Here is a 27,562-nt window from a genome sequence, read left to right as displayed (position 1 = left end):
GATTTATAGTTTCAAGATTTGGTTTTGTTTTGTTTAAGTTTCAATTTACTTAAATTGTTTGAGTTTAACCAAACCAAATTGTTCCAACTGCTACCAATACTCTAAATTCCCTTCTCACTAGAAGAATAACCCACATTTGAATGCTATGCAATGCAAACTTAGGTTTATATTATCATTCAATCTTTGAATTGTTAAATGGTATGTGGCACAGGTTACTCGCATATCCTTTACAGACCTTAGTATGGATTCAACATAGTATGTAATACGATTGAAATTGATGCTTAAGATATTGAGATATGGCACAAACTTCATCTAGTACTTACAAAGATTTTAAAAACAATTGATTTGCATAGTCATGATGAAAGTCGTAAAAAAAATTATACATAAGTGTTTTCATATGACCTTGACACAACTAAGGGAAACATATTTATGCTTCTCAAAAATAAGAGTTCAATAGACCAATCAATGCAGATGTAGACAATATTTATCTTAAATTATGATTCCCAAATGTATAGTGCTTCATGACATGAGGAACAACCAGTGACACTCAACTTTGTAAGTAAAGTCCAAATATAGATGTGGTATGAATTATCATTTGTCGAACGTCTTCAATTGTTCTCAAAAAATTGCTTTTAACCTTGAGAATGATCAAGAAGATGAATTATTAGCAAACATTCAAAAAGATAATGATATTAAATGTGAAATACAAACAACTAAATAGCTAGCTATTTGATTACCTACATAAGCAACAACAAATTGATACATATTACTATAAGAAGTTCTATTTATTTATGTCTTAAACATAGAGTGAAGCTCGATCGATTACATATTGATCAAATAATAATACCACAATTCATATTTTGATAACCATTGTGATTGTCATAACTATTTTGATGTCAATCATCCCCTTTTCTAAACCCATTCTAATATGATTTGGTAAAACATGAGTAAAGGTCATTTTGGAACCTATCTTGGATAATAAAAAACCCTTTTTGGGAAATACAAATCTTTCTAATAGTGGAAATTAACAATACATTATTTGAGATCCTAACATGGAGAAATCCGTGAAAGAATGATTTGAATCTTACTACCAATAATCATGCATTGATTTGGAGATTTAGCAAATGATGATAGTGTCAATTTTTAGTTTGTTTATATAGTGTTGATGTTCATACCCTTACTTATCATTTATCATTAATATTGAGTATATATTCACATGTTTTAACGTTTATATTGCTATTTATGATAGAATTAAACAATTTGTGATAGTTGGGGAAGTTAAGGAAGAAACTAATAATGAATATTACCTGGATAGTTAAAGTTTGGAAAATGTGATTGCCATGTGAGGTGATGTTGGCAGTCAAAATATTAATTTCGATAGCTTCTATAGCTCGACATAGTTGAACCAACACATTATCACTTTTCTTGCAATGTATGAGAATATGGTATAATTGTTTCTCCATTTGGGATACATGCACCTGCACATATACATACAATGGCATTGCCGAAAATGTAATAGTAACTCATGTTCAACTTCAATGTTGGAATTTCTTATTATTGTCATATTTAATCATATTGTATTCCAAAATATTGAAAGATCTCACAATTTGCAAGTCATGCAAGCGTATAATAGAAAGCGTAGCAAAAAGGTATTGCAAAAATGCATGATAAATTAATTGTAAATGGACTTTGAAAACCTCCTTCCCAATTCGTTTAAATTTATGGAAACTAAATCATTAAACAGTTCTTCGTTAAAATTCTCTTATTAGAGTATGTACATGAAAGCCATTGCATTAAATATTTGGAAATGGAAACAATAGTTTCAAAAGCAGCTTGTGCATCATCATGTGTCTTAAGTTGTAATGATGTGACTTGGAAGTATGTGGAGTATGTGATTGCCCTTGTCCCTTTCCCAAGTGGATAAAAATAATACACCTCATAATATTGGCAAGCTGGGGCTATGTAGGAGTTTAACATGGAGTCTGGAAGAGAGAGTGTGCGTGCATGAGAGAGACAAGGGAGGTGGACCACAGAGAGAGAGAGAGAGAGAGAGAGAGAGAGAGAGAGAGAGAGAGAGAGAGAGAGATATTTTAACAATTGAAAAAGCCCAAGACCAAAGAGATTAAAGTTAGAACTCCATGATATCACATGCACTTTAAAAAGGCTAAAGGTGCCAATACAAGATATCATGCACTTTAAAAAGGCTAAAGGTGCCAATACAATAATAATTGGAATGAGAATGAAATATCTATTGATGATGTATGGGACATACATATCGCCCATAGTTATTATGCATGGACTATGTAAAGTAGAAGTGGACATCCCACCAACACACCACCCCTTTTGGGTCGAAAAATCATTCCAAAGAGGATCATTCAATAGTTATCCACGAAGTTTGGTATGTGTTGAACCTATGTGAAAAGTGTCTAAAGAAGTCGTTCAAAATTTTAAATAGTTTAAGGCTTTTCCTTTATTTAAAAAGCATGGACTTTAGGGTTTGGTTATCTTCTCAACATATTCTTGTCGAACATTCTTTGTGGTTTTAAGGATGGGCAAATACAAACACCATGCGATGACCCTAGATTATTATACAATATTACAATAGTCCCAATGTTGGGGCAAAACTAAAAGATTAAAAGGGGCTAGAGAGTGTTCTATATTACAATGGGAGAGAGTAGAACTCAAAGATCAGGAATCAACAAATATGAGGAGAGGCTCCTCCTTATCTAGGCCACGATGTGGCCGTTGGACTAGCCATAGGGAGGGCTAGCTGTTGCGACTAGTTATCCCAACCCGAGGTGGCGTCTTTTCTGTAGTAAGAAGTAGGACAAGTTCCTTTTGTAGACCCAACTCATATTGGGACGGCTTGTTGATCGGGGTTGTCCCAACTCTATTTGGGACTGCGTGAGCTTGTTCCAAATTTGCTTATGACTCGTTGGGATTGTCCCAACTTTGATTGGGGCTATTTGGGAATGTCCCAACTCCTTTTGAGGCTACTTGGGTTTGTCCAGACTCATCTTGGGGTTGTTTTCAAGTTGGGACTGTTTGAGTGCCCCACACACCACTTATATTATTAATATTTTCATTTATGGTGAATCATAGAGTCCTCGAAAAATTTATAAATGCATTTGTTATTATAGATTTAATATAGACCCCCTCTCTCTTTGTGTGTGTGTATATATATATATTCCAAACTATTATGCCTCAAGAGACGACACATTCAACTATAGTGGTGTATTTAGAGAGGACGTTGCGGGACCTCATTGGACATTGGTTTTCTTGCATTATAAGGGACGATAGGTTGTTACCTATTTTGTTCCCATTTGAAAATATCCCCAATTTGTGATGCATATGTTTTTATAGCATAATTGTGCATCCTTACCATATGCATTTTGGGATGGCAAAGAACAAAAGAAATGCATGTAATGGGGTAATGCAAAATGAGAGGTCCAATAGGGTCATATCATTCAACCATTGGCAATATTCAAAAGTGAATGTGAATGTTTTGTGAAAAGACACACTCTACACAAGGGTGACATGCTCCCACAAGACTCTTTTTATCCCCTCATTCTCCCATTACTCATTAACAACATATGGTATAGGTTGAGAATCTCATAGGATGAACCCTACATACCATACATGCATCCACATTCGAGAATGTTCCAATTGTTTGAGTATGGTAAACACCCTCAAATGGTAAATACTATAATTTTGTATTCATTATTTGTTATAAGGTAAAAAAATTTAAAGGTAAAAAGTGCAAAAAGAAATCACAAAAAAGTTTTGATAACATATCCATTCGTTTGCAAATGTATGAAAAAGAATGTTTGCTGATGCATTTGAATATATTATGTACTTGAGATTGACATAGATTTTATGTTGAGAGACAAGCTCAACATAAAGCCGAACTAGCTAAAGGATCGACTGAAGAAGTTGATAGCTGGTAGGATTGGTTGGAGGCCGAATACCTGATTGGTTGAAGAATCCAAATGTTGGATCGGCTAGGAAAGCCAACATGCCATTGGAGGCCTTTATTCCTATTCTTAGTATTAGGAATATTAGGTACGGTCAATGTCAGATACTCTAATGCCAACATTAAAGTACTTGTGAGTACTTGTGTCAGCCCACTGTCAGGGCTTGTATAAAAGTGCTCGTTGCGCACACTTGTAACTATTGAGAACAATTACTTTTGAATAGAAAGTTCGTTGTCTTCTCTACTTAGTTTCTCTTTGTCTCCTCTATGTATACCTAATTATCTACAGGTGTCCGATTGAGCTAGTTGTGTCTTCTTTACAAGATTCCGCAAATGTTATTCTTTTGCATGGTATTAGAGTGCGAGGTTTGAAGATCCTCTATAGCCAACAAACTTAATCAGCTCATCTTCTAGACAAGAATAGAAATGAGCATGGCTAGAGGAATGTGCAACTCCCTTTTGACGAAAAAGCTCCACAAGAGCAACTAAGCACCTTGGTGATACAAGATACACTTGTACTTGCTCATACATGGGTATTGGAGCTATGTCGAAGGAGCTAACGATACAACACCAAAGGAAGCTATATCAGCGATGCCAAGTCGCCAAAGGAAGCTTGGGCAAACCTGAAGAGGATCATCGCTGCAACAACGATGGCCAGGAAGTTGCAGGTCAGACAAAAGCTAAGCAATGTCCGGCAAAGAGACGTATCGGTGGCTGATTACACCTCCACAATCAAGGAGATCTACGACTCCCTCACCTCCATCAATGTAACTGTTGAAGAAGATGAAATGGTGCAGGTCTGCCTAAGAGGTTTGATGCAGAAGTTCTAATAATTCCGAACAATGGTCTGCACGAGGAAGAAAATCAAGTGTGTGCATCAACAAGCATGCAAGACAACAACAAGATGTTGGACATGAAGGTAGATAGGCCTAGTAGCCGTGGAGCCACACAATGGAGGTCGCCGACAGGAGTAGAATTAGAGGCATAAAGGAAGTGCGGACAACTGTGGACCCTCCACAAGCAAGGGGAGTCCAAGTGGTCCTGGGGAGCCCGCGAGGAAAGGCCACAGACTATTGGTATTGTGGCTGAAAGGGCCACAAAGAGAGTGAGTGTTGGAAGAAGAAAGTGTTACCGGCCGGCAAAGGAGTCCAGAGTGGGAAACGGAGAGTTATTTAAGTAATAGGAATGTGGTTGTAATTAAGCTATGAGTGTGGACAGACGGACCGGAATCGGTATGCCGTTCCGGATCCGGACCGATCCCGAACAGGTGCGGATGGCACCGTTTTGTAATACAGACCAGAAACCTATTTAAAGGCCCGGATACAATGTAATGAATAACGGTTAATTAATAAAAGCTTAGCGTTGTTACCTATCTGTGTTAATTGTCGTTCTGTCTTAATTGTTATATCTTACGCGTGTGATTATGAAAGACGATCATGCTAAGTAACTTGATTAAGTCGGATTCAGCGTTGAGTCTAATCCGGTTGCCGTAACACCCTTTGGTGAAGTGTCTTCCGTAGACACCTTGTGTTAGGCCATTGTCCGGCCCTAAGAGTTAACACAGTTTTTGCATGATTGTTTTTTTCTTTTTCTTTTTTTTAAATTTAATTGAGTGTGACGTTACTTATCCGTTGGTCCTCTCGGACCCTTACCGGCCTCATTTTCCCCAATTACCGGCTCGCCGTCTCTGCCGTCTTGGTGGTTGCCGTTTTCCTCACTAGTGTCGGTCCTTTGCTCAAATGGGTTCTTAGGCATCGGTCCTCTATATGGCTTCAACCGGAATCCGTTGACCCATTTTCCTAGCACTTCGCCGGCAAGTGTCCCTAACTGGTAGGACCCATTATACTCCCGTGTTAGCCAATATGGTCCGGTCCATCTAAACCGTAGTTTACCCGTCATCTTGCCCATCCGGGTCTGAAATACTAACACCGGTTTGCCGATTGCGAACATCTTTTCGTTTCCTTTCCTGTGTCGGTCGACAAATGCTTTCCGTCGTCGTAGCTCCAATTCTAAGTGCAGGATGCTGGCCAATCGTTGTTCCTCGAGTTCACACAGCGCTATCAACCGTATTGCCTCCGACTCCTTCTCGTTCAGTCGTTCCCGTAGCTAGATCCGTAAGCTGGGTACTTGGAATTCCACCGGCATTACCGCCTCTAGTCCGAACGCTAACCGGAACGGTGTTGTTCGGATGCTCGTCTTGTATGCCATCCGGTAATGCCCAAAGCGCGCTATGTAGCTTTGTATCCCAATCCATTCGGTTTTCGTTGACGATCTTCCGGAGGATATTCTGGAGCGTCTTGTTCATTGATTCCGCTAAACCGTTCGCTTGTGGATAGTAAGGTGTGCTCCGTTTGTGGACAACGGCATAGAATGTCGTCAGGCTTTCCACTACTTGGCCGAGAAAGTGCCCCCCTTGGTCGCTTATTAATTCAATTGGGCATCCGTAACGGCACCAGATGTACTCATATAAAAACTTCGCCGTTGACGCAGCGGTGTTGTCCCTTAATGCTTTGGCCTCCACCCATTTCGTGCAGTAATCCGTCGCGACGATGACGTATCGATTACCCGTTCTCATTGCCGGTGGCTTGAACGGTCCCACAAAGTCCAACCCCCACTTCTGGAATGGCTCGAGTGGTAGTACCGGCTGGTGTGGCATACGAGCCTGCTCCGTTGGCTGGCCCATTCTCTGGCATAGGTCACATTCTTTTGCGTATCGTACCGCATCTCTTAATGTCGTTGGCCACCATAGGCCACTTTGCCATATTTTCCTGGCCGTTGCATCTCCGGCATAGTGACCTCCGGCAACTCCGCAGTGGGCTTCCCTCAGTATGAGTTCCTTTTCATCGCTGCACACAGCCCGTCTCCATATGCCGTCCGCGCCCTTGTGGTATAGTGTGTCCTGCAGTAAGCAGAAATGTCGGCTTTGCACCGCCAGGCGTTTCCGTTCGTCCCGGTTCATCTCCTCCGGAGGCAGTCCCGTGCTCAAAAACTGGTGCATATTTGTGAGCCACTTGTCTTCCTGGGCCACCATCTCATCTGTTGCCGTCTCCGTAGTGACTCGAAACAGCTCCGCATCCGGAAACTCATCCGCTACTCCGTCAGACTCTAATCGGCTTAAGTAATCCGCCACGGCATGCTGTATACCGAGTCGGTGGAATATTTCAAACTCGAATTCCTGTAACAGTAAGGTCCATCGGGCCAATTTGCCGGTGAGTGATGCTTTGGACACCAGGTAAAGGAGTGCCGAATGATCTACATGGAAGGAAAACTTCCTTCCCAATAAATAATGCTGAAACTTTGTCACACTGTAGATCATCCCTAGAGCTTCTCGTTCTGTGGTAGAGTAGTTCCGTTCTGCTTGGGATAGCTTCCGGCTGGCATAGTATACTGGCCGGTACCATTTTGGCTCCGTAAGCTACATAAGTACGCTTCCGATTGCGATGTCGGAGGCGTCCACGAACACGTGAAATTCTTTACTCCAATCCGGAGGCTGCACTACCGGTGCCTGCGACAATAGTACCTTGAGGGCCCTATACGCCCTATCCTCGGTCTCGGTCCACTGGAATGGTGTCCGATGTACGGCGGCATGCAACGGTGTAGCCAGGTCGGCCAAGTATCGGAGCATCCGGTTGTACCACCGGATCTGGCCTAAGAACCGGCTTAATGCTTTTGCCGTTGACGGCGCCGGTGCTTCTAATATGGCTTTCACTTTGTCCGGGTCGACTGCAATACCTTCTTGGCTCACAATATGTCCTAATAGAGTTCCACTGGATACTCCAAATACACACTTTGCCGGATTCAAGCTTAGCCGGTACGTTCTACACTTTTCTAGACAAAGGCGGAGGTGCTGAAAATGGTCCTCCTCCCGGCTATAGACGGAAAAATCGTCAAGGAAAACCTGCATAAAAGCCGGAATATATTCTCCAAAGATTTCCATGATGATTCGTTGAAATGTTGCCGGTGCCGTTTTGAGTCCTAACATCATCACCACAGCCACAAACACCCCCTATTCGGTGACGAAAGCCGTTTTCTCTTGGTCGTCGAGGTGCATCCGGATCTGATTATACCCGCTGAATCCGTCTAGGAAACTGTAGACCTCATGGCCGGCGACGGCATCCAACACTCCATCTGTGAACGAAAGTGGAAACGCATCCGTTACCGTAGCTGCATTGAGTTTCCGGTAGTCCACACAAACTCGAATTTTTCCGTTTTTCTTTGGTACGACTACGATCGGGCTCAGCCATGTCGCTTTCTTTACCAGACGGATAAAGCCAACTCTTAGCAGTTTGTCGATTTCCTCCTTGACTTTGGCGGCATAATTGGGATTCATCCAGTACCGTCTTTGGGCCACTGGTTTTGCGTCCTTGCTCAAGTGCACCTGATGCTGGTATAATTGAGGGTCGAGTCCTCGCATGTCTTCGTATGACCAGGTGAACACATCGCGAAATTCCATGAGAAGTGTGATCATCGTCGTTTTGTCCTCGGCCTTCATCTCCTTGGCGATGTGCACCGAACCCAGGAGCACACAAGCACCAAGACGCTGCAAGATCATCAGAAGAGAACCTGCGCACAGAGAACCCCCGCCTTCTGAACTCTCTCTCTCTCAACCTCACTCTCATCACAATCCAACCTCGCCATCGCAATCCGACCTTGACACAGAAATGGACCCGCAAACGCTGTCGGAAGCTGCCAAGACATGGCCAAAGCAACACGGGCTCGAGGGCTTCTTGATGATGATGGAAGTACCGCCACACAAAGAAGCCGACAAAGTGATCAAAGAAATCGACACAGAGGTCATAACGGCAGAGGCGATTCGAGCGTTAACGGGCCTTCCGAAGGGAGGCATACTCACGATCGACAATCCAACCCCGGAGCAACTCATCAGGTATTTTGGTGAGTACTCTCTAGCCAGCAAGGGCTACCGGACACAGGGCGGCGGAGATATGTTGTTCCGCGAGATTGCTCGTGTGCTCCATGAATACTGCCACGTGTACCCTAGACCCCCTGTCATGCCGCAGAACCGGGCAGGGATGATCATCGCCACCTATGAAGGGGTCAAGGTGGATTGGCCGGTATTGATCGCAGACAGGTTGTGTGTGGCAATCGAGATCGTCAAAGGCAAAGACGGCAAGGAAGGCCGAGACGGACGGAGGATATGGCACGCCGTAACGCAGTGGCTCACCTTGCTTGTGCCACCCGTCCAGCCTGTCCAACCCAAGAAGCGAGGAAGAGTGGTAGACGGCACCCCAAAGACGGCTTCAAAACTACAACAGCTATTGGCCTCTAAAGCCAGTAAGGGAAAGGCGGCGGATGCAGAACAGGCGGCAGCCAGAAGCGCCCAACGCAGGCGCAGGAGGAACCACCGGCACGGCCCGTAAAGGTTACACTCCGTCGACTGGTGAATAGAGAAGCGGACCCCTTGGCGGCAAAACTCAATGCTGGGACTCAGGAAGAGGAAATAGAGGAGGAGCCTACGGAGCACCTCCAGCGACGGTCGTCGGCAAGGACCGTTGAGGCAGCCGGGAATCGTTCGGACCCTCAGACGGAGGGAACACCGGCTCCCCATACTGAGACTCCTACGCCAAGGAAGGAACCGGAACCGGTTCGCATGGCACTGGAATCAGAAACCCCGGCACCACCGGCAACACCGGCAAGTCCCATCTCGCCAGAGCCGGAAAGGTCAATGCAGCTTCCCTCTGCCAGCCAAGAAGAAGCACAAGGGGAACTAGGACAGCAGGGTGGTCCACGGGCAGAAACGGAACTGCAACTCGGCGCAACCAGGCGGGACCACCTATCTACAAGTGAGCCCATCTGTCAAACCTCTGTGCAAGCACAACAAGGCACCGGTAGCCTGTGGCTCCGGTGGATAGGCGAACAAATAGCCGGAGCAGTGGGGTATATTGAGGCGGAAGAAAGAGCGCAAAGCGAACGGTTGCTCATCACAACTGAACAACTAGAGACGGCCCGGTCCAGAATCCGGTGCCTTGAAAAAGACTTGGATCAGCTCACGACAGAGATGGCCAAAATGGCCTTAACGGCAACATAGATCCAATCACCGGTGACTCCGGTAAGTGTACAGAATAAAGAAACGGATTGACCTGTACATAGCAATAAGACCCCGGCAACGGAAACCGTTCTGGCGAGAGATGCGGCGCAAGCCCAGGAGCTTGCGGAATTGAGAGATGAACTTGCCGCACAAGAAGCGTTAATGAGCCGTGAACGGCTAAAGGAAGAGCTCCGCCAACAGAAGGACCGCGAGGACCGGGCCTGTCGACAGATCAACGCACGACTCAAGCAAAAGACAGATGATTTTGAGCACCTGCACCGAGACTACAAACGGCTGGAAATGGAGCATAAAGAACAGATGTCCGAGCTCCAGCAGGAAGTTGATCGGGCCGCGACGGCCATCGCCGACGAACGTGCGGAAAATACAAGACGCTTGGACGAAGCGGAGAAGGTCCAGATGGAGCTCCAGAGGCAGCAGCAGGAAGAAAAAGAGAGAGCGTCAACAGTATTGCAGAAATTACAAAGTACATATCAAAGGCAATTGACGCATTACAAGGCGCAGGCGGAAGACAACGTCAAAATCATCAAGCAACTGAAGGAGGAACGACAAGCGGCGGAAACCAAATCGCAATTGGGAACAAGCCGGATTTAGTCCATCCTCCGGGCATGGCTGAATCAGAAAAAACACTTGATTGATGAAAGCTCCGTAAAATGGTGGACAAAGTGGGCACAAAACGCGGCGGAACTCCAGTTGCTACGGGCAGATGTGGCAAATCGGCAGAAGGAAGGAGATGATTGTTATACGTTGACTTCCGAGCACTTCATCGCCATACGGGACGAGCTGGCCGACGACTTCCAAGTCCTGGCGGATGAATAGCTGGCGCAGGTTAGGCAGCTCGTAGCTCAGCTAGACGATGATAGGCTGGACGCTCAAATCCAGTTTGAAAGCTACGAGCGGTCCCGGGTTCGGGAAGAAAAAGCAAGGGAAGCGGCAACGGTTAACCTTAGTGATGAGGAACCGTCGCCGGCTGAGGGCCAGCCCGGAACCAGTCAACCGGAGACCACTACGACGAAGGGAGCAACGACGGAGACGTCGGTGTCAGGGCAACAAATGGAGGAGCGGCCGCAGCAACCACCAACGGACCCGCCGCAGCAGACATCAACAAAGCAACAACAACAACAACAACAACAACCACTTCCAGATGAACCATTGGAGCCTCTCGAACAAAGCATTCTGGATATTTTGGACGAAGAATAGCAAGGGTCGGTTGTGGATTCGACGTACAAGGTACTGTCCCACAGGCGTGCCATGTGTTACCGGCCGGCAAAGGAGTCCAGAGTGGGAAACGGAGAGTTATTTAAGTAATAGGAATTTGGTTGTAATTAAGCTATGAGTGTGAACGGACGGACCGGAATTGGTATGTCGTTCCGGATCCGGACCGATCCCGAATAGGTGCGGATGGCACCGTTTTGTAATACAGACCGGAAACCTATTTAAAGGCCCGGATACAATGTAATGAATAACGGTTAATTAATAAAAGCTTAGCGTTGTTACCTATCTGTGTTAATTGCCGTTCTGTCTTAATTGTTATATCTTACGCGTGTGATTATGAAAGACGATCATGCTAAGTAACTTGATTAAGTCGGATTAAGCGTTGAGTCTAATCTGGTTGCTGTAACACCCTTTGGTGAAGTGTCTTCCGTAGACACCCTGTGTTAGGCCATTGTCCGGCCCTAAGAGTTAACACCGCTCCCAAGGGAGAATGCAAAACCCGATGTCGATCATTGATGTGTGGTGCCTCCAGCCCGATTGGCATCTGTGTAGCAGACTAGATGTTAGGCTACGCCATGCCGATACAACAACACACGATCCTTTGTGTCATTGACATAACACAATATCTGATGCATGCATTGAAGGTGCTTGGTTGTTAGCCTCTGCATGAATTGGCTTATCAAGCGGATCAGATAGTTTGGGTGATTGTCAAATATATTAGGCCTCCCAAAATTTGCCAAAACCGTTTCTCATTATAGGTCTCTCCCGAGTCATGACGAAGCTTCAAATTCTTGTCGAGAGGAGTGGTGACAGATCAACAATCCATCATTCCAAACTTGTACAACATATTCAAGACATAGTGTGGTTGAGTGAGCAATATGTTAGGAAACAGGTCCCTCTCGATGGGAAGGAGAGCGTGAGTCATAGAGAATCAACCCTGGCAAAAAAGTCGGGCGATTCCCAATCTGGTTGAGGCCGAAAGTTGAATAATAATCGATTCGGCTAATAGTCGAATCAAGCAAAGCTGACTTGAGGCTATATTTGTAAATATCCCATATTGTGTATGAGTAACAATACACTTAGTGCAAATCATTATATGTGTGATGAATCATTAGTGTAGCTAGAGAGAGAGAGAGCGAGTATAACTCCTCTATAACCATCTGTGGAAGAAGTAGAACTCAAGGTTGTTGCCTTGTAGTTTCTTGTTGTACATTCCTCTTACCTATAGTGATTTGCTTGGAGTTTGTGGACTCTTGTGGTTTTTCCCTATCAGGGGTTCCACATTAAAAATACTTGTCTCTGTACTTTCATGTGTGTCTTGTGTCTTGTGTCTTTTGTTTTCGGTCATTTCGATCTTTGCGCCTGTGTACGCACATGTACCAACCGGTTGTGGCCGATAGTATCCTCATCACAATATGCCATTGGGGGTGCGGATCAGATGGAGATGCCATCACCTCACGCTACTACTACCCCCACCACGCGAACTGTCATCATCTTCGCAACGAGCGTGAAGGTCTCATCACAGTCGATGTCGGGGGTTTGTGTGTAGCCTTTGGCCACCAATCGGGCCTTATACCTATTGCCCATGCCGTCAGCATTGTACTTTACCTTGTACACCCACTTGCATTCGATCTTCTTGCGGTATCGAGGACGATCCACTAGGTCCCATGTGTCGTTAAAGGCTAATGCCCACATTTCTTCCTCCATGGCCATTTTGTAATTACCATCCTATTCCGCCTCCACGTACCTCTTCGGCTCGCGTATCTCCGCCACTTTGGTCATGTATGTATAATGATTGGCCATGACATTGTACTCATTATACCTAAACCTGATAACAAGGTTCTTGTGGCATGTTGATCGGTGCAACTTCGCGTTGGCCGTCTTCAAGGCCCTTCTAGTCGAATCTATCCTCAGCTCTTGCGGACCTCCATCACTAATATGGCTTCGTCGAATTCACTATGATTCAATGTGTCTCATCTTTGTAGTGCTACTCTAGCACTTGCTTATTCTTTCCTTTCTTGAGGCAAATGAGCCTCTTCTTTGTCTTGTTCCTTGGCGACATCACAACCAATTCATCTTCGCTTGAAAGTTGGCCATCTCGGCCCAGCTCGTCATTCGACCCGCTTAGTCGAAACAAAATTGAACACTCTTCTTGTTTGCCGATTTCCTCCACAAATGAGCCAATTAAACTTGCTTTGTCTTCTGAATCTAGGTCGGAGTGCATGGCGGTTCGATTAGGCGGAGGTAGATACCACGAAGTTAATTCGTTAAAAATAACATCTTCACTTACTCACACCCCTTTGGTTTGGGGGTTATAGCACTTATAACCCTTCTGCTCATTCGAGCATCCATCGAGTATGCATTTCTTGGCTTTCGGGTCTAACTTCATGCGCTTCTCTTTCAACACATGCACATTTGGGATGTTGTCAAACACTAGTAGATGCGTCAAATTCGGCTTACGCTCGAAATAGAGCTCATGTGGTGACACTTATGATCCATTGTTGACGTCCGATTCTGAAGATAGACATTCGTTCTGATGGTTTTAGCCCAATAAAACTTAGGCATATGCTTCTCTTCAAGCATTTCCCTTGTCGTTTCCTCAATCGTCCGGTTCTTTCTTTTGGCCAAGCCATTCTTCGCCGATGTGTATCTATAGGTGAATTCTCTCCGAATTCTTTCCTTTTGTAGATAATTTGTGAACTTGCCAGAAAAATATTCCTTTCCACCATCGGCCTCAAGCACTTGATCTTTCTACCCATCTCCCGCTCAATTAGGCTCTTAAGCTTCAAAAAACATGAGAGGACTGCACTTTTCTTCTCGATTACACAGGCCCAAGTGTTCGGAATGAATTCATTAAAGAAAGAGATAAAATATCATTCCTCATCCAAATGGATTAAGTCGAGCTTGTTATGTCTCTGATTACGCTTGTTAGGGAAAGCAAGGTGGTTGGCATGCTTCATAGACCTGGGCCTTTTGAATTTCGGCAAGCCGAAAACTATTTGCTTTGTTTGCATGTCGTGAAGCTTTGGGAAGTTGATGTGGCCGATCCACTTGTGCCATAGGTCGATATCCGATTCAACCTTCTATCCTTTCGCAAACATAGTGGTGCTGACATTATTTGTGTCGAGGATGAACATCCTCCCTTCTCTATGCCCATGCGCGATTATGTGGCTTTCGTCTTCGATGAAGCAGCCATGATGAGTGATTCGACTTGCATGCCCTAGTCGAGAATTTATCCAACCGACACCAAGTTCTTGGTGATTGTTGGCACATGCAAGACGTTTTTCATCAAACCTCTTTGGCTGATGTGGCTCAGAGGAACATTGCTAATATGTTTGATGGGGTGAGTTGTGTCATCGCCAATCTCAATGTTTCCCAACTACTCTAGTTTCTCTAAACTAGAGAACCATTCCTCGTGGTTCTTCATATGGTTGGAAGCTTTGGAATCAACATACCACACCTCCTTCGGTCTTGAGGTGCTCATCTCCATCGAATTAACGTTGTGCTTCATTACAAATGTAGGGCCTGTTTCGGCCTGACCTGATCCTTCTGCGTAATGCGATCTCTGTAGATTTCCCTATTTGGCTCTACTTGATTCGGCTTTGTCCGAATCGACCTTCTTCTTCTAGCACTCACTTTCCCTGTGGCCCTTTTTACCACAATACCAGCAGTCCATTGACTTGGTTTGCCGACTTTTGACTCCCCCTCCTTATCGAGGGTCCCTGACTGGTTTCACCTCTTCTGTTCTGTCTTTACTTGTTTCAACCACCATTTGTGCGTGTCAAACCGCCTCTTTGTCTACACCCACGAGGTCGATCCATCTATGTCTATAGCATCCGGCCATAAGGGTGCGTGCTCCTTGACTCGCCTGTGTGGTTTTCTTCGACTTGAAGCATCGATTGCAAGTTGAAGAATGTTAGTGGCTTCTTCCTTGTGCAGATTGCCATTCTAATCGGCCCGTACCTTTGCGCTGGGCCACCAAGGCAGATCTATACCATCTCATCCTCATCCACTGTCACATTGATGGACCCCAAAGCATCACAAATCTCCTTGATCTTTGTAGTATAGTCAGTCACCATCACATCCCTTTGTTGGATATTGTTGGGCTCTTAAAGAAGTTGCAACTTACGGGCCATGGTACTCGTGGCGAAAATCTTCTTCAGATTTTCCCAGGCCTCCTTCGGCATCTTTGCATTTTGAATGTAGCCCAGCATTTGTTCATGCACACAAGATGCAAGATAGTACATGACCCTAGTTGGTGCCTGCTCCTAGGCTGGAAAATCCTTGTGTATCAATTTTGGCGCTACTTCGTTATCTCCATGGATGTAGCTCCCGTAGTTGTGCCCGAGTAAGTATTAGCGCATCTTGTATTCCCAAGATGTGTAGTTGCTTCTATCCAACTTCTTCATTGGAAGCACACCACCCATTCCTCTATCCATGTTCTTGTCTTCTTCTATCTAGAAGGCATTCCTCTATCCATGCGTAGTATGAAAGACAGTTAGGTTACCACAAATATGGAGATTCAGAGAGAGAGAGAGAGAGAGAGAGAGAGAGAGAGAGAGAGAGAGAGAGTATACATAGAACAACCGAGATAACTATATTAAAAAAAGAGTCGACTTTACAATGTGCTCACAGAGCACCATATATACAAACAATACTGACACAATACTTAAATTATGCTCATTCATGAGCTCTAACATTTGACTATCCTAAAATATTCCTAAGGCTACACTAGGAGAACTAGGTTCTAATGACTAGATGGCCTTTCGGTCTTGTCGGCTGTTACGGCTTCCAGCCGATCTAGCTTTCGGCTTCTTCAGCTGATCCTCCTAGCCGATTTGGCTATCGGCTTCTTCAGTTGGTTCGGCGTCATGTTGAGCTTGTCTCTAAACATCGTCCAAGAGGGCCTTGAAATCGGCCAACAAGAGGTTGCGCCGATCAACTTGCTAGAAGAACCGTGCAATTTGATACGGGTACAATGAGTACATGGCGTATCATTATGCGTACATGACAAAAGTGGCGGAGATACGCGAGTCGAAGAGCTACGTGAAGGTGGCAAAGGATGCCAATTAGAAAACGTCCATGGAGGAAGAGATGCATGCACTCGCTGAAAACAAGACCTTGGAGTTGGCTGACCTCCTAGAGGGGTCAAGCCGATGGCCTACAAGTGGGTGTACAAAGAAAAGTACAATGCCGATGGCTCCGTTAACAAGTATAGGCCGAACTGATGGCCAAGGGCTATGCATAGCAACACAAAACTAATTACGACGAGATGTTTGTACCGGTCACAAAGATGATGACCACCTCAGTGTTGTTGGCCATACCGGCAGCAAAGGGATGGCACCTGTATCAAATGGACGTGAAGAATTTGTTCCTCCAGGGCGACCTTGAGGAATAGGTGTACATGGTACAAAGAAAAGTACAATGCCGACGGCTCCATTAACAAGTATAGGCCGAACTGATGGCCAAGGGCTATGCGTAGCAACACAGTTACGACGAGAGATTTGCACCGGTCACAAAGATGATGACCACCTCAGTGTTGTTGGCCATACCGGCGGCAAAGGGATGGCACATGTATCAAATGGACGTGAAGAATATGTTCCTCCAAGGAAACCTTGAGGAATAGGTGTACATGGTACAAAGAAAAGTACAATGCTGACAGCTCCGTTAACAAGTATAGGCCGAACTGATGGCCAAGGGCTATGCGTAGCAACACAAAACCGATTAGGACAAGATGTTTGCACCGGTCACAAAGATGATGACCACCTCAGTGTTGTTGGCCATACTGGCGGCAAAGGGATGGCACCTGTATCAAATGGACGTGAAGAATGTGTTCCTCCAAGGCGACCTTGAGGAATAGTTGTACATAGTGCAGCCTCCCGGATTCCAATCCGAATTAAACAAGTCGGTAGTCTACCAGTTGAAGAAGTCCCTCTATAGACTGAAACAAGCACCCCATGCCTAGAATGAAAAGATCACATAGAGATTGAATTGAATGGGGTTCCAGCCATCTAAATCGGATTCTTCGTTGTTCATCCGGCAAGGTTGGAACAGGCTGGCTAGCATATTGCTATATGTAGATGATCTGGTTATCGTCGGCACCGACCTAGAGGAAATTGGCCACGTCAAGTCTCAGTTGGTGGCATCATTCGAGATGAAGGACGTGGGGGACCTTCAATACCCCATACCCCGGAAGGCATATTGGGCATATTGATCAGCCAAAGGCATTATGTGTTGAATATGCTCTTCAAATTCAATATGAAGGAGTGCAAATCCGTCTCAACTCCTCTTAGTAGGAATGTCAAGCTTCGCCACGAATCAGGGCCGGCTTCTGACGCGAGTGTTTTATACTTGACTATCACCCAACCAAATCTCAGTTATCCGATTGGACTGATAAGTCAATTCGTGTCAAAGTTGATGACCGAACATCTTCAATGTGCGCATCGGATATTGCGCTATATCAACAACACTAAGAATCGTGGCTTGTTGTATTGCACCGGTCAACCCGCCAAAAGAACCCTGTAAAATAATATGGATACAATTAGTACATGGCGCATCACTATGCGTACATGACCAAGGTGGTGGAACTGCATGAGCCAGAGAGCTACGTAGAAGCAACGAAAGACGCAAATTGGCGTGCTGCTATGGAAGAAGAAATGTGGGCACTCGATGCCAACGACACTTGGAACCTGGTTGACCCTCCAAGACAATGTAAATTGATCGGCTGCAAGTGGGTGTACATGGTAAAGTACAATGTCGATGGTTCGTCAACCGGTACAAGGCCCTGTTAGTGGCAAAGGGATATGCATAGACCCACGGAATCAACTACAACGAGACTTTCGCTCCGGTAGCGAAGATGACGACGGTTCGTGTGGTATTGGCTATTGTTGTGGCAAGGGGATGGCATCTTCACCAAATGGACATGAAGAATGCGTTTCTTCAAGGTGGCCTTGAAGAACGGGTCTATATGATCCAACCCCCCATTTTTCAATCGAAGCTAAATAGGTCGGCGGTGTGCTGACTCAAAAAGTCACTTTATGGTTTGAAGCAAGCCGCCAGAGCTTGGAATGAGAAAATCATGCACCGGTTGCGTAAGATGGGGTTTGTGGCCTCAAAGTCCGAAAAGGTTCGGATGGTCTAGTTGATATCCTACTATATGTAGGTGATCTAGTCATCACCGGACCCGGACTCGATGAAATCGACCATGTGAAGTCCTAGTTGTCAGACGCTTTTGAAATGAAGGACCTAGGGGACCTTCATTATTTTCTTGGGATCGAGGTGATCCGAACCCTCGACGGCATATTTCTCTCACAATGCCATTATGTGTTGAATATGTTGTACAAGTTCGGCATGGCATCGTGGAATGCCAACCGATCTCCACACCCCTGGACCAGAACCCGAAGCAACGTCCTGACTCCGGACCGGCCTGTAATGAGAAATGGTTTTGACAGATTGTCGGAAGCCTTATCTACTTGACAATCACCCGACCCGACATCAGTTATCCAGTCACATTGATCAGCCAGTTTATGCAAAAGCAGACCGTGGAGCACCTTCAGTGCGCGCATCAACTATTGCGATATGTGAGTGGCACGAAGGCCCGGGGACTGTTATACCAACACGGTATAGCCAAGAAGCTAGTTAGATATACCGATGCCAACTGGGCTGGTGATGCATTAGATCGTCGATCCACCTGCGGTTACATGTTTTCTCTTGGTAGCGCAACTGTTGCGTGGAGCAGCAAAAAGGAGCCAACAGTGGCTCTATCGAGCACTGAGGCTGAATATCGGGGTGCTATCATTGCCACCTGTGAAGCCATCTGGCTTCGGCGATTGCTGCGAGACCTTTGGATCGAGGTACCGACCTCGATCTTGATCTACTATGACAACGTAAACAACATATAGCTCACCAAGAACCCCGTCTTCCATGCTCGAATCAAGCAAATAGAAGTGCATTATCACTTTGTCTGTGAGCGGGTCTTGAGCGGTGAAGTTGAACTTTGATATGGTCACACGGATCGGCAGGTCACCGACATCTTCACTAAACCGCTAGGATCAGACAAGTTGCAACACTTTTCGGAGATGCTTGGTCTATAGCATCTCGACGTGCCACACTTGAGGGGGAGAACGGATGGCACTAGACAAGGAGCCGAAGAGGATGAAAGAACCAAGGGGGGAGATGAGCAGAAAAAGGAAGCTAAGATGACCGAAAGAGTCGGGACATCCGAACAAGTCGAAGCAAGCGACCACAGAGCCGACCGAAAGAAGCCGAAGACCTAGACGTGGTCCAATGTGTAGAAGGGCCTGAAAATGGAAGACGAGTTAGAGACTACCAACTCGGTCAAGAGCCAGAATGAATCGGAGCCAACCGATTCGAACAAGAGCTGGAACAAATCGGAGGAAGTCGATATGGTTCAACAATTTGATTCGGAGGAGCCAGCTCAACTAAAGGCCAAGTGGACGAGAAGGTAGCGGAAGTCGACACCGATACAGAGGAACCGATGGGTCGACAAGCGCTGGAATCATAGCAATGAAGGAGCTGAGATGGGCATGCTAAGTAGACAAGCCGACCAAGGAGGTTGAGGTGCACAAAAGCGGACGGGTCGCAGGAAGCGGAATTGGACGGAATGAGGAGCGCGAGCAAGGTGGGAGGATGCCAGAAGGAGCCGGAGGAAAGGATTGGATATTGTAGACATTGACATCGCGATCCTACCTCAAGTTGAGCTTGAGGGGGAGTGTTGAGCGAGCAAGCTCCACTGGATCCGGATCGACTGAATAAGCCAGAGCCAGATCAGTATCCATAACGGAGAGTTGGATCGGTGTCCGGATGGTATCCTGAACTAGGGGCCGGATCGTATTGAAACCGTTATGCCGTTAGAGGCCTACGGATCTAGCCTAGTACGTAGGCATAGTTTTGGGAGTTAGTGCTAGTCGCTCGTATGAGCATTGAAGTACTTATCGGTGCTTTTGTCAGTTCTTTATGGACTTGTATAAAAGTTCTCTCTGAGCACATTCTATGTGCAAAGCGTATTATCATTTTGAATTAAGTTTTATGTTTTGCTATCTCTGTCTCTCCTGTGCATTCTCTATTAAACCTTCTGTCTACATTCTATTGGTATCTAGCTGAGCCGGTTTGTCATACGCTTCCACATATTAACTTTCACAAAATGTGACTACATAAGCACCCTCTCCTTCTCTTTGTAACTGTTGGCTAATTCTTGCTAGTGTTAATAGAGTTTTCTGGTTTTCTATATTTTTTTTATGTTCTCTCTCTCTCTCTCTCTCCCTCACACACACACACACACACACATATCTCTTCCACTGCATTGAATCATCACCGATTCTTTACACATTTCAACCGATCGGCAAGTGGCCGACATCTTCATTGAGCCTCTTGGTCTCAACAAGTTGCGGCACTTCTCGGACATGTTGGGCTTGTGCAATATCTCGACGTACCTAACTTGAGGGGGAGAGCTAATGAGGGAAGAACAGGAAGCGGATGGGGGAGCCACGCAGAAGACGAGTTGGAGCTAGAGGTAGCCGAAGGCGAGGGGAGACCCAAAGAAGAAGATGAATCGGAGATAGCCAATTCGGGTAATGGAGATGATTTGGACAAGTTGAATCAAGAGACTGCCAAACAAAAGAGAATGCAACCAAAGACGATGTCCAAGCAAGAGAACCGACGGATCAAGGGCCGTCGAAGTTGTAGAGGCAAGAAGAAGGTTGATGAAGGCGTAAGGAGCAAACAAACCAACTAGACGGGTCGAAGAGCACAGGACTGGACAGGTACTGGAGCGTAGGCCACGACGCAAGCTGGTAGAAGGAGTCGATGCAAAGAACCGGCAAAGTAGAAGGAGAAACCTCAAATTGAGCTTCAAGGGGTATTGAGAGAGAAGCTCAACAAGAAACCGGTCCAGCTGAAGGATCAACTAAACAAGCCTAAAACCGGATCGGCTGGTAAGATCGATTGAAGGCCGGATACCTGATCCACTGAAGGAGCCAACAATTGGATCGGCCGGAAAGCCAACAAGCCGTTGGAGGCCTTTATTCGTATTCTTAGTAATAGGAATATTAGGTACAATCAATGTCATATGCTCTTATGTGAGCATTAAAGTACTTGTCAGTACTTATGTTAGCCCACTATCAGGGCTTGTATAAATGTGCTCATTGAGCACACTTCTAAGTAATGAGAACTATTATTTTTTAATTGTAAGTTTGTTGTTTGCTACACTTAGTTTCTCTCTCTCCTTCTCTATGTATACCTAATTGTCTACATGTGTCTAGTTGAGCGAATAGTGTTATCTATACAAGCTTCGACATACGCTATTCTTTTGCATTTTATTATTGTCTTAATACGACATCAAATAATGTATAAGACTTTTGACTTACGAGACCTAAGGAAAATTATTTTCAAGTAGTGTGTGTGGAATTGGTTTGTGACTCTCTATGTTCAAGAATTTTATACAAACACTATGGAAACATAGATGGGCATGTACAATATTGCTTTTCCACGTGAGTACCATTTCTCAACTACCACATCAACATCTATCATGTACCATTTGAATGTTTTTGTATAGATCATAGTACCACAATAGTATTATGAATCAGTCAAGATGGCAACCTTGAACACAAGATGATCATTTGGGGACATTTTATGATGGTGGTAGCTCAACTCTAATGTTCTATGTTTGGGGTATTAATATGCAATGCCCATGACATATGGTTCTCACATTGTTTTGTGGATTGTACTACTAGTTTGCTATGTTGGTTTGGTTAGAAAGTGAAAAAAATGGTTGGCATAAAGGAGTCATATCTATGTAATGAGATTAAATTGCAAAAATAATATGAGGGGAGTAACTCCCCCTTTTTTCATTTATGTGTGTATGTGTAGTGGGCAAATAAAAGATCCCCCCCTCCACAAATAAGCATACTTATTTGTGTATGTCTCCTCTAGTTGCCAATCAACAAGAAAATAAACAAAGCCTAGAAAGTTGAACTCCTTGTCTGAGAAACCGGCCCGAATCTATTTCTTAAGAGATGTCTTGAAGATATCTACAACATATGGGATGAATGATAACGATGGGTTGTTATTATTTTTGTGTTTTTGACTTGAAAACGTTATTGGGGGGCTAGAAACATTACACTTATAGATCTAATGAGTAAACGATATTCCAAAAACGAGACATAGAGACCAACAAATATGTAGATAGATAGATGGAGAATCAAACAAAGGTAGAAATACATGAGGTATTGTACCCAAAAAGAGAAACATCTAGATAGATAGATAGATAGATCAGTTTCAAAGGTAGAGAGACATGAGGTAGTGGACCCAAAGAGAGAGAAACTGATAGATAGAGAAGGAGAATTAGAGATATATATAAAGAGACTTAGAGATTGAAAGGTTGATAGTGTATAAAGTAGAGAGTGCAAAGAGATTATCTAGTAACAATGAGTACCCATGTAGAGGCAGGGATAGCATTTGAGTTGTGATGCCATTGTAGTGTTTTTCACAAACTTAAATTTGTATAATAGTGTGTTTGTTACTATATTAACTATTACCTTAAAAATCTCGCAGGGTTGCAAGGGCACACTGTGAGTGGGTGGAGGCAACCTTAAGGAGTCGTCATGTTGTGCACGGACATCTCGACCACATCGTGTAGCGATGGCTTGTTGCATTATGGCCATGAGTGTAGCAATGTCAGCTTCGCCATCTTCCACGTCCTTCTCTAGCTCACTCAAGTAGCGCGCCGCATCCCCGATAATTGACAGTTTGTCCATCTAAATTCAACAACACATGAGATCTCTTGGGTTTGAGAAAATCAACACACTTATGAAACAATCCATCCGTCCGTGTAGGATACTTAGGGAGCCGATCCGTAACATATTGACAAGAACAAAACGGTGTGAATACGAGGGTTCAGGCCACACTTAATTTTTATGAGCTTATACTTTTAAATAACCCCTCTTTGTAACCATCATATCGTGGTTTTGTATTTGTTTAGCTGGATGAGTAGAGTGAGGGAATGTAATTAATTTACTAAGCTTGCGACTTACTTAAAAAGAAGAAGAAGAAGAATTTACCTTGGTGATGTTGGGGACAAGGGCTCTCAATGAATAGAGCTTCTCATTCAATATTTGCCGGCGTTTCCTCTCTGCAACCAAGTTCTTCCTCTTCTTCTTCTTCTTCTTCTTCTTCTTCTTCTCCTCCTCCATCCTAATTATGGGCACCAAATCATGGCTACTCGAATTGGTGATAAAGGAACGATGATCTCTTGTTGATCCTGCAATATACTGAGTACTGCAATTCCGCATGCCATCCAATATGTAATTCTCCAAGCACTTATCAAACCCTTCGTGATGACTGGTTTCTGTATCTTCGTTATGATGGCTGTGATCATCATCATCATCATCATCATCCTGAACTTCTTCTTCTTCTTCTTCTTCTTCTTCTTCATCTGGAGCTTGATCATAATTGTCCAGCCACTGCCAGATCTCCCATGGTGGGATTGCATGATCGTGATCACCACTTAACATTAGAGTGGCTTCTGAAGGATTCTTATGAGTAATAGTAGGGTAGATCTAGGCAGCGAGATCAATATGAGAGACAGATGGATGGCTGGAGTAGCAGGAAGCTGAATCATATCCTCATTACAGGAGGAGGTGACTACCATTCCAATGAAGTGGTGTGTGTCATGCTTTTGCTTTTCGCACACATGCCAAAAATGAAGTACAGAGTGTTTATGTCTTTTACGATGGATTTCCATACATGAGAAAAATACGATTTGCAGGTGATCGAAGCAATAAAAATGCGTGTCAAGTAAATGAAAAAGAGCTTTTGTTTTTTAGTTGAACACATGTTGAAATGAAGTACAGTCTGGATGAGTTTTAATGTACATACATACATACATGTATGTATGCATGTATGTATGTATGTATGTATGTATGTATTATGTGTACAGAAATGGTTTAGCCGTCAATTCATTCGTTCAAATGCGCACATTATTTAAAGTCTCCGTGGATGACATGATGAAACAATCAATGAGCACATGCTGAATTGCCATCAATACATAATTTGTGGCATCTCTAATTGCCTACCTCCCATCAAATTCTCAGATCTTTTGAGCTTCCCTTTTTTGCCTTCTAGGACCAAAAACTTGACAAGGTGGGGGGGGGGGGGGGATAATAAAAATATCTAAACCTAAAATGTATAGATTATCGATACCATGAGTAAAGGGAAATAAATGTGTTTTATGTGTTTCGATGTGTCCAAGACATAAGCATTAATTTCTAGAATTGAGTTGGCATGTTCTCTTGCTTCACGTCATTGTTGTTCTATTTAGCAATCGGCAAGGGTTCAGTTCGGTTTGAGAGTTCAATCTCAAACCGTTTAAAAGCATTGAAACATAGTATCAATCATTCGAGTATGGTAAGCACCCTCAAAGGGAAATGTATAGATTATCGATACCATGAGTAAAGGGAAATAAATGTGTTTTATGTGTTTCGATGTGTCCAAGACATAAGCATTAATTTCTAGAATTGAGTTGGCATGTTCTCTTGCTTCACGTCATTGTTGTTCTATTTAGCAATCGGCAAGGGTTCAGTTCGGTTTGAGAGTTCAATCTCAAACCGTTTAAAAGCATTGAAACATAGTATCAATCATTCGAGTATGGTAAGCACCCTCAAAGAATGATAAATACCATACTTTTGGATTTACTATTTATTATGAGGTAAATAAACCTAAAATAAATCTTTAAAAAATGGGAAAAAAACACAAGAATGTTTGAATAACATTCGCATTCGTTTTCCAACGTAGGAAAACGAATGTTATGCTAGATGAACACGAAATTTACATACTATGCATTGAAATTTAAACCTAACCGAACCAAACCATTAAACCATTCATACTGAACCGTTGCAAAAATTCTATGCCCAAACTAGATGGTTGAAGAGTTTTTCAAACCGTTTAACCGTTAAAAGTGTGGTTTCAATTTTTAAGTTAAGGTCAAAAATGTTATAATTAAGCCTCAAACTTATAAGTTGTTCAAAAACATATTCAAGAAAATAAATTAATATTTAAATGTTAACTTTAAACCGTTAAGCTATTAAGTCAATAAAGGTTCAAACCGAAATCAACTGCTTAAACCATTAAGCCGTCACGTCACGTCGCGGTTCGGTTCGATTCAAACCAAACCATCGTCGATTGCTAGTTCTAGTTTCCATTATTTTATCATTGTAATTATCTCAATTAGTGAGCGTGCCTCTCTTTTACTTTCTTTTTCTCGCAATAAAATGAAAGGAAAATTAGATCCCTCCCAAATATGGATATAGATATAGAATGCGATCATCGAAACCATCAACACTATGCGAAATGGAAGAATATTTGAGGACACACTACCATCGATGTCCACCAAAGTTAGTGTAATGGGAGTTAGTAATCAAACCACCTCCAATTATTTTCAGCAACATAATAATGTTGGTTACATGTTGTGTTGGCCTTCTATAATTATGCATAAATTGGAATTCGGGGAATTATCACCGACCAAGTAAGTCCACAAGCAAAGTTGTGAAAGAAATCGTATTTTCTATGGTTAGAATATGTTCTAGTATACCCTTAAAGCATTCTATAGATATTCCATGTTTTAGATTTGCCAACCTATAATATTTCATGTATTATACATATTTAATAAGTATTAGATCATTCCCGAAAAATCTAAAATAATTTAAAATAAATAAAGAACAATTTTTTACAAAAAAACTTTAAATATTCTTAAGTATAAATTGGTATCGTAGAACGCAATATTCACATTCTTTTGCTCTAACATTCCTTTTCATATGTTTGCAGACCAATGCGTGTGTTATTTATGAAAACATACTTTTTTTACATCTTTGATTTTTTTCTCACTTTTTAACCTTAAAAATAGTTTTATCTTACAATAAATAATGAATACAAAAGGATGGTTTTTATCATACTTCGAGGGTGTTTACCATACTTGAATTATCGAAACATGCTCGAATACGAATGCACATATGATACATATGGTTCATACTATGTTTGGCATATTTTTACATGTATTTAATGTATTTTATCTATAGAATACATATTCTAAGTATTTTGGAAAAAAGTGTATAATACTTAGCATACGTATTCTACGCATATTGTATGCAAAGCCCCCGATTTCAACTTGAGTATCTTTGAGAAAGGAATATATCATAGGCCTCCATTAAATAGCAATTCTGTCTTTTGTTGAAAGACAAAGGGGACACATAAAAAGATACCTTTCTCACAGCCTATTTGGGCATGTACAATATATTTTTTTGAAATTTTGCAAGTGACAAGATGATTAATACAAACGGGTGGTCCTTGAATATATGAAGATTACAATGTCTTTTTGTTGTTCGTGATTAGTAATGGTTTTAGAGGAGTTTAATGATAAATAGAGAGGAGTGTGCCAGATAGGGTAATGTGCTAGATAGAAAGAAAGATATATTAATGTCTTCTAAGACCAAAATTGGTTTACAACAAAAATGGGGTATTTACCCATTCATCGAAAGTAAAAATAAAATTTACGATAAAGAGTTCTAGTAAAAAACATGTTCTATAAAGAAAATGGCTTAATACTAGGCCTAACTTCATTTCTATTCAAGTCTCTCAAAAAGAAGTGGGAGGTCAAAGGGTTTCGATGTGGATGTGACTCATGGTCCCAAATTCCAATGTAAAAGGTACCCCAACCATATCTTTAAGGTGGGGTAACTCACATAAAGACACTTTCTTCGTAAAAAGAAAAAATGATAAAATGTCATGAGTATAGCACATCCTTTCTTTATCTCTTAAAAATCTCTACCTATAGCACATCCTTTCTTTTATGATGAAAAGATCATCAATATTTGTTTCTGCTTCCATCACTTTACTTTTACCCCACCATTTATAATAATAATAAACCTTTGAAATAGAAACTTCTAGGTTTGTAATTTTCATTTAATATTAATTTAAAGATTTCAAACTCCTTTGTTTTTTTTCAAAAGAAAAACTACTTTCCCATCAATCAGGAGAGATTATTACAGAAAAACTACAAAAGGTAGCCTATACATAAATCAGGGAATCACCCTCCAATCGAGTTCAAGAATATGAGACTACGTACATATCCTTTCAAATTGACTATTTAATGTAAGTAGGTACCTACAACTATAAACTAGTGCCCTTCATCATCGGCCAGTACGAGTTGGATTCAAACTCCTATTCTTTTTCTTATGTTTTCTAAAATCATGGACTTAACAAAAGTGCCTAACATTAGAGCTATACCCATGTGAATGCCA

The 27,562-nt window shown here is 43.1% G+C and overlaps 1 protein-coding gene across 1 annotated transcript; it reads right to left on the bottom strand.

The window, feature by feature from the left end:
• Window positions 1-432: 432 nt before the first annotated feature.
• Window positions 433-23,879, bottom strand: LOC147860986 (transcription factor bHLH27-like). Its single transcript, XM_087323841.1, has 4 exons — window positions 23,330-23,879; window positions 22,808-23,026; window positions 1,308-1,478; window positions 433-637 (listed from the first exon to the last, which is right to left on the bottom strand). Exons 1-4 carry the CDS (start codon window positions 23,780-23,782, stop codon window positions 548-550), a joined length of 933 nt encoding a protein of 310 aa, XP_087179967.1. The 5' UTR covers window positions 23,783-23,879; the 3' UTR covers window positions 433-547.
• Between the last annotated feature and the right edge of the window lie 3,683 nt (window positions 23,880-27,562).

Source organism: Azolla caroliniana, unplaced genomic scaffold (genome assembly GCF_043228905.1).
Source record: "Azolla caroliniana isolate FFs.n. ecotype wild unplaced genomic scaffold, voAzoCaro1.0.p SCAF_8, whole genome shotgun sequence".
NCBI classification, from domain to species: domain Eukaryota; kingdom Viridiplantae; phylum Streptophyta; class Polypodiopsida; order Salviniales; family Salviniaceae; genus Azolla; species Azolla caroliniana.
The sequence above is the reverse complement of the archived record's forward strand: the minus strand, read 5'-3'. Positions and strand labels throughout refer to the sequence as shown.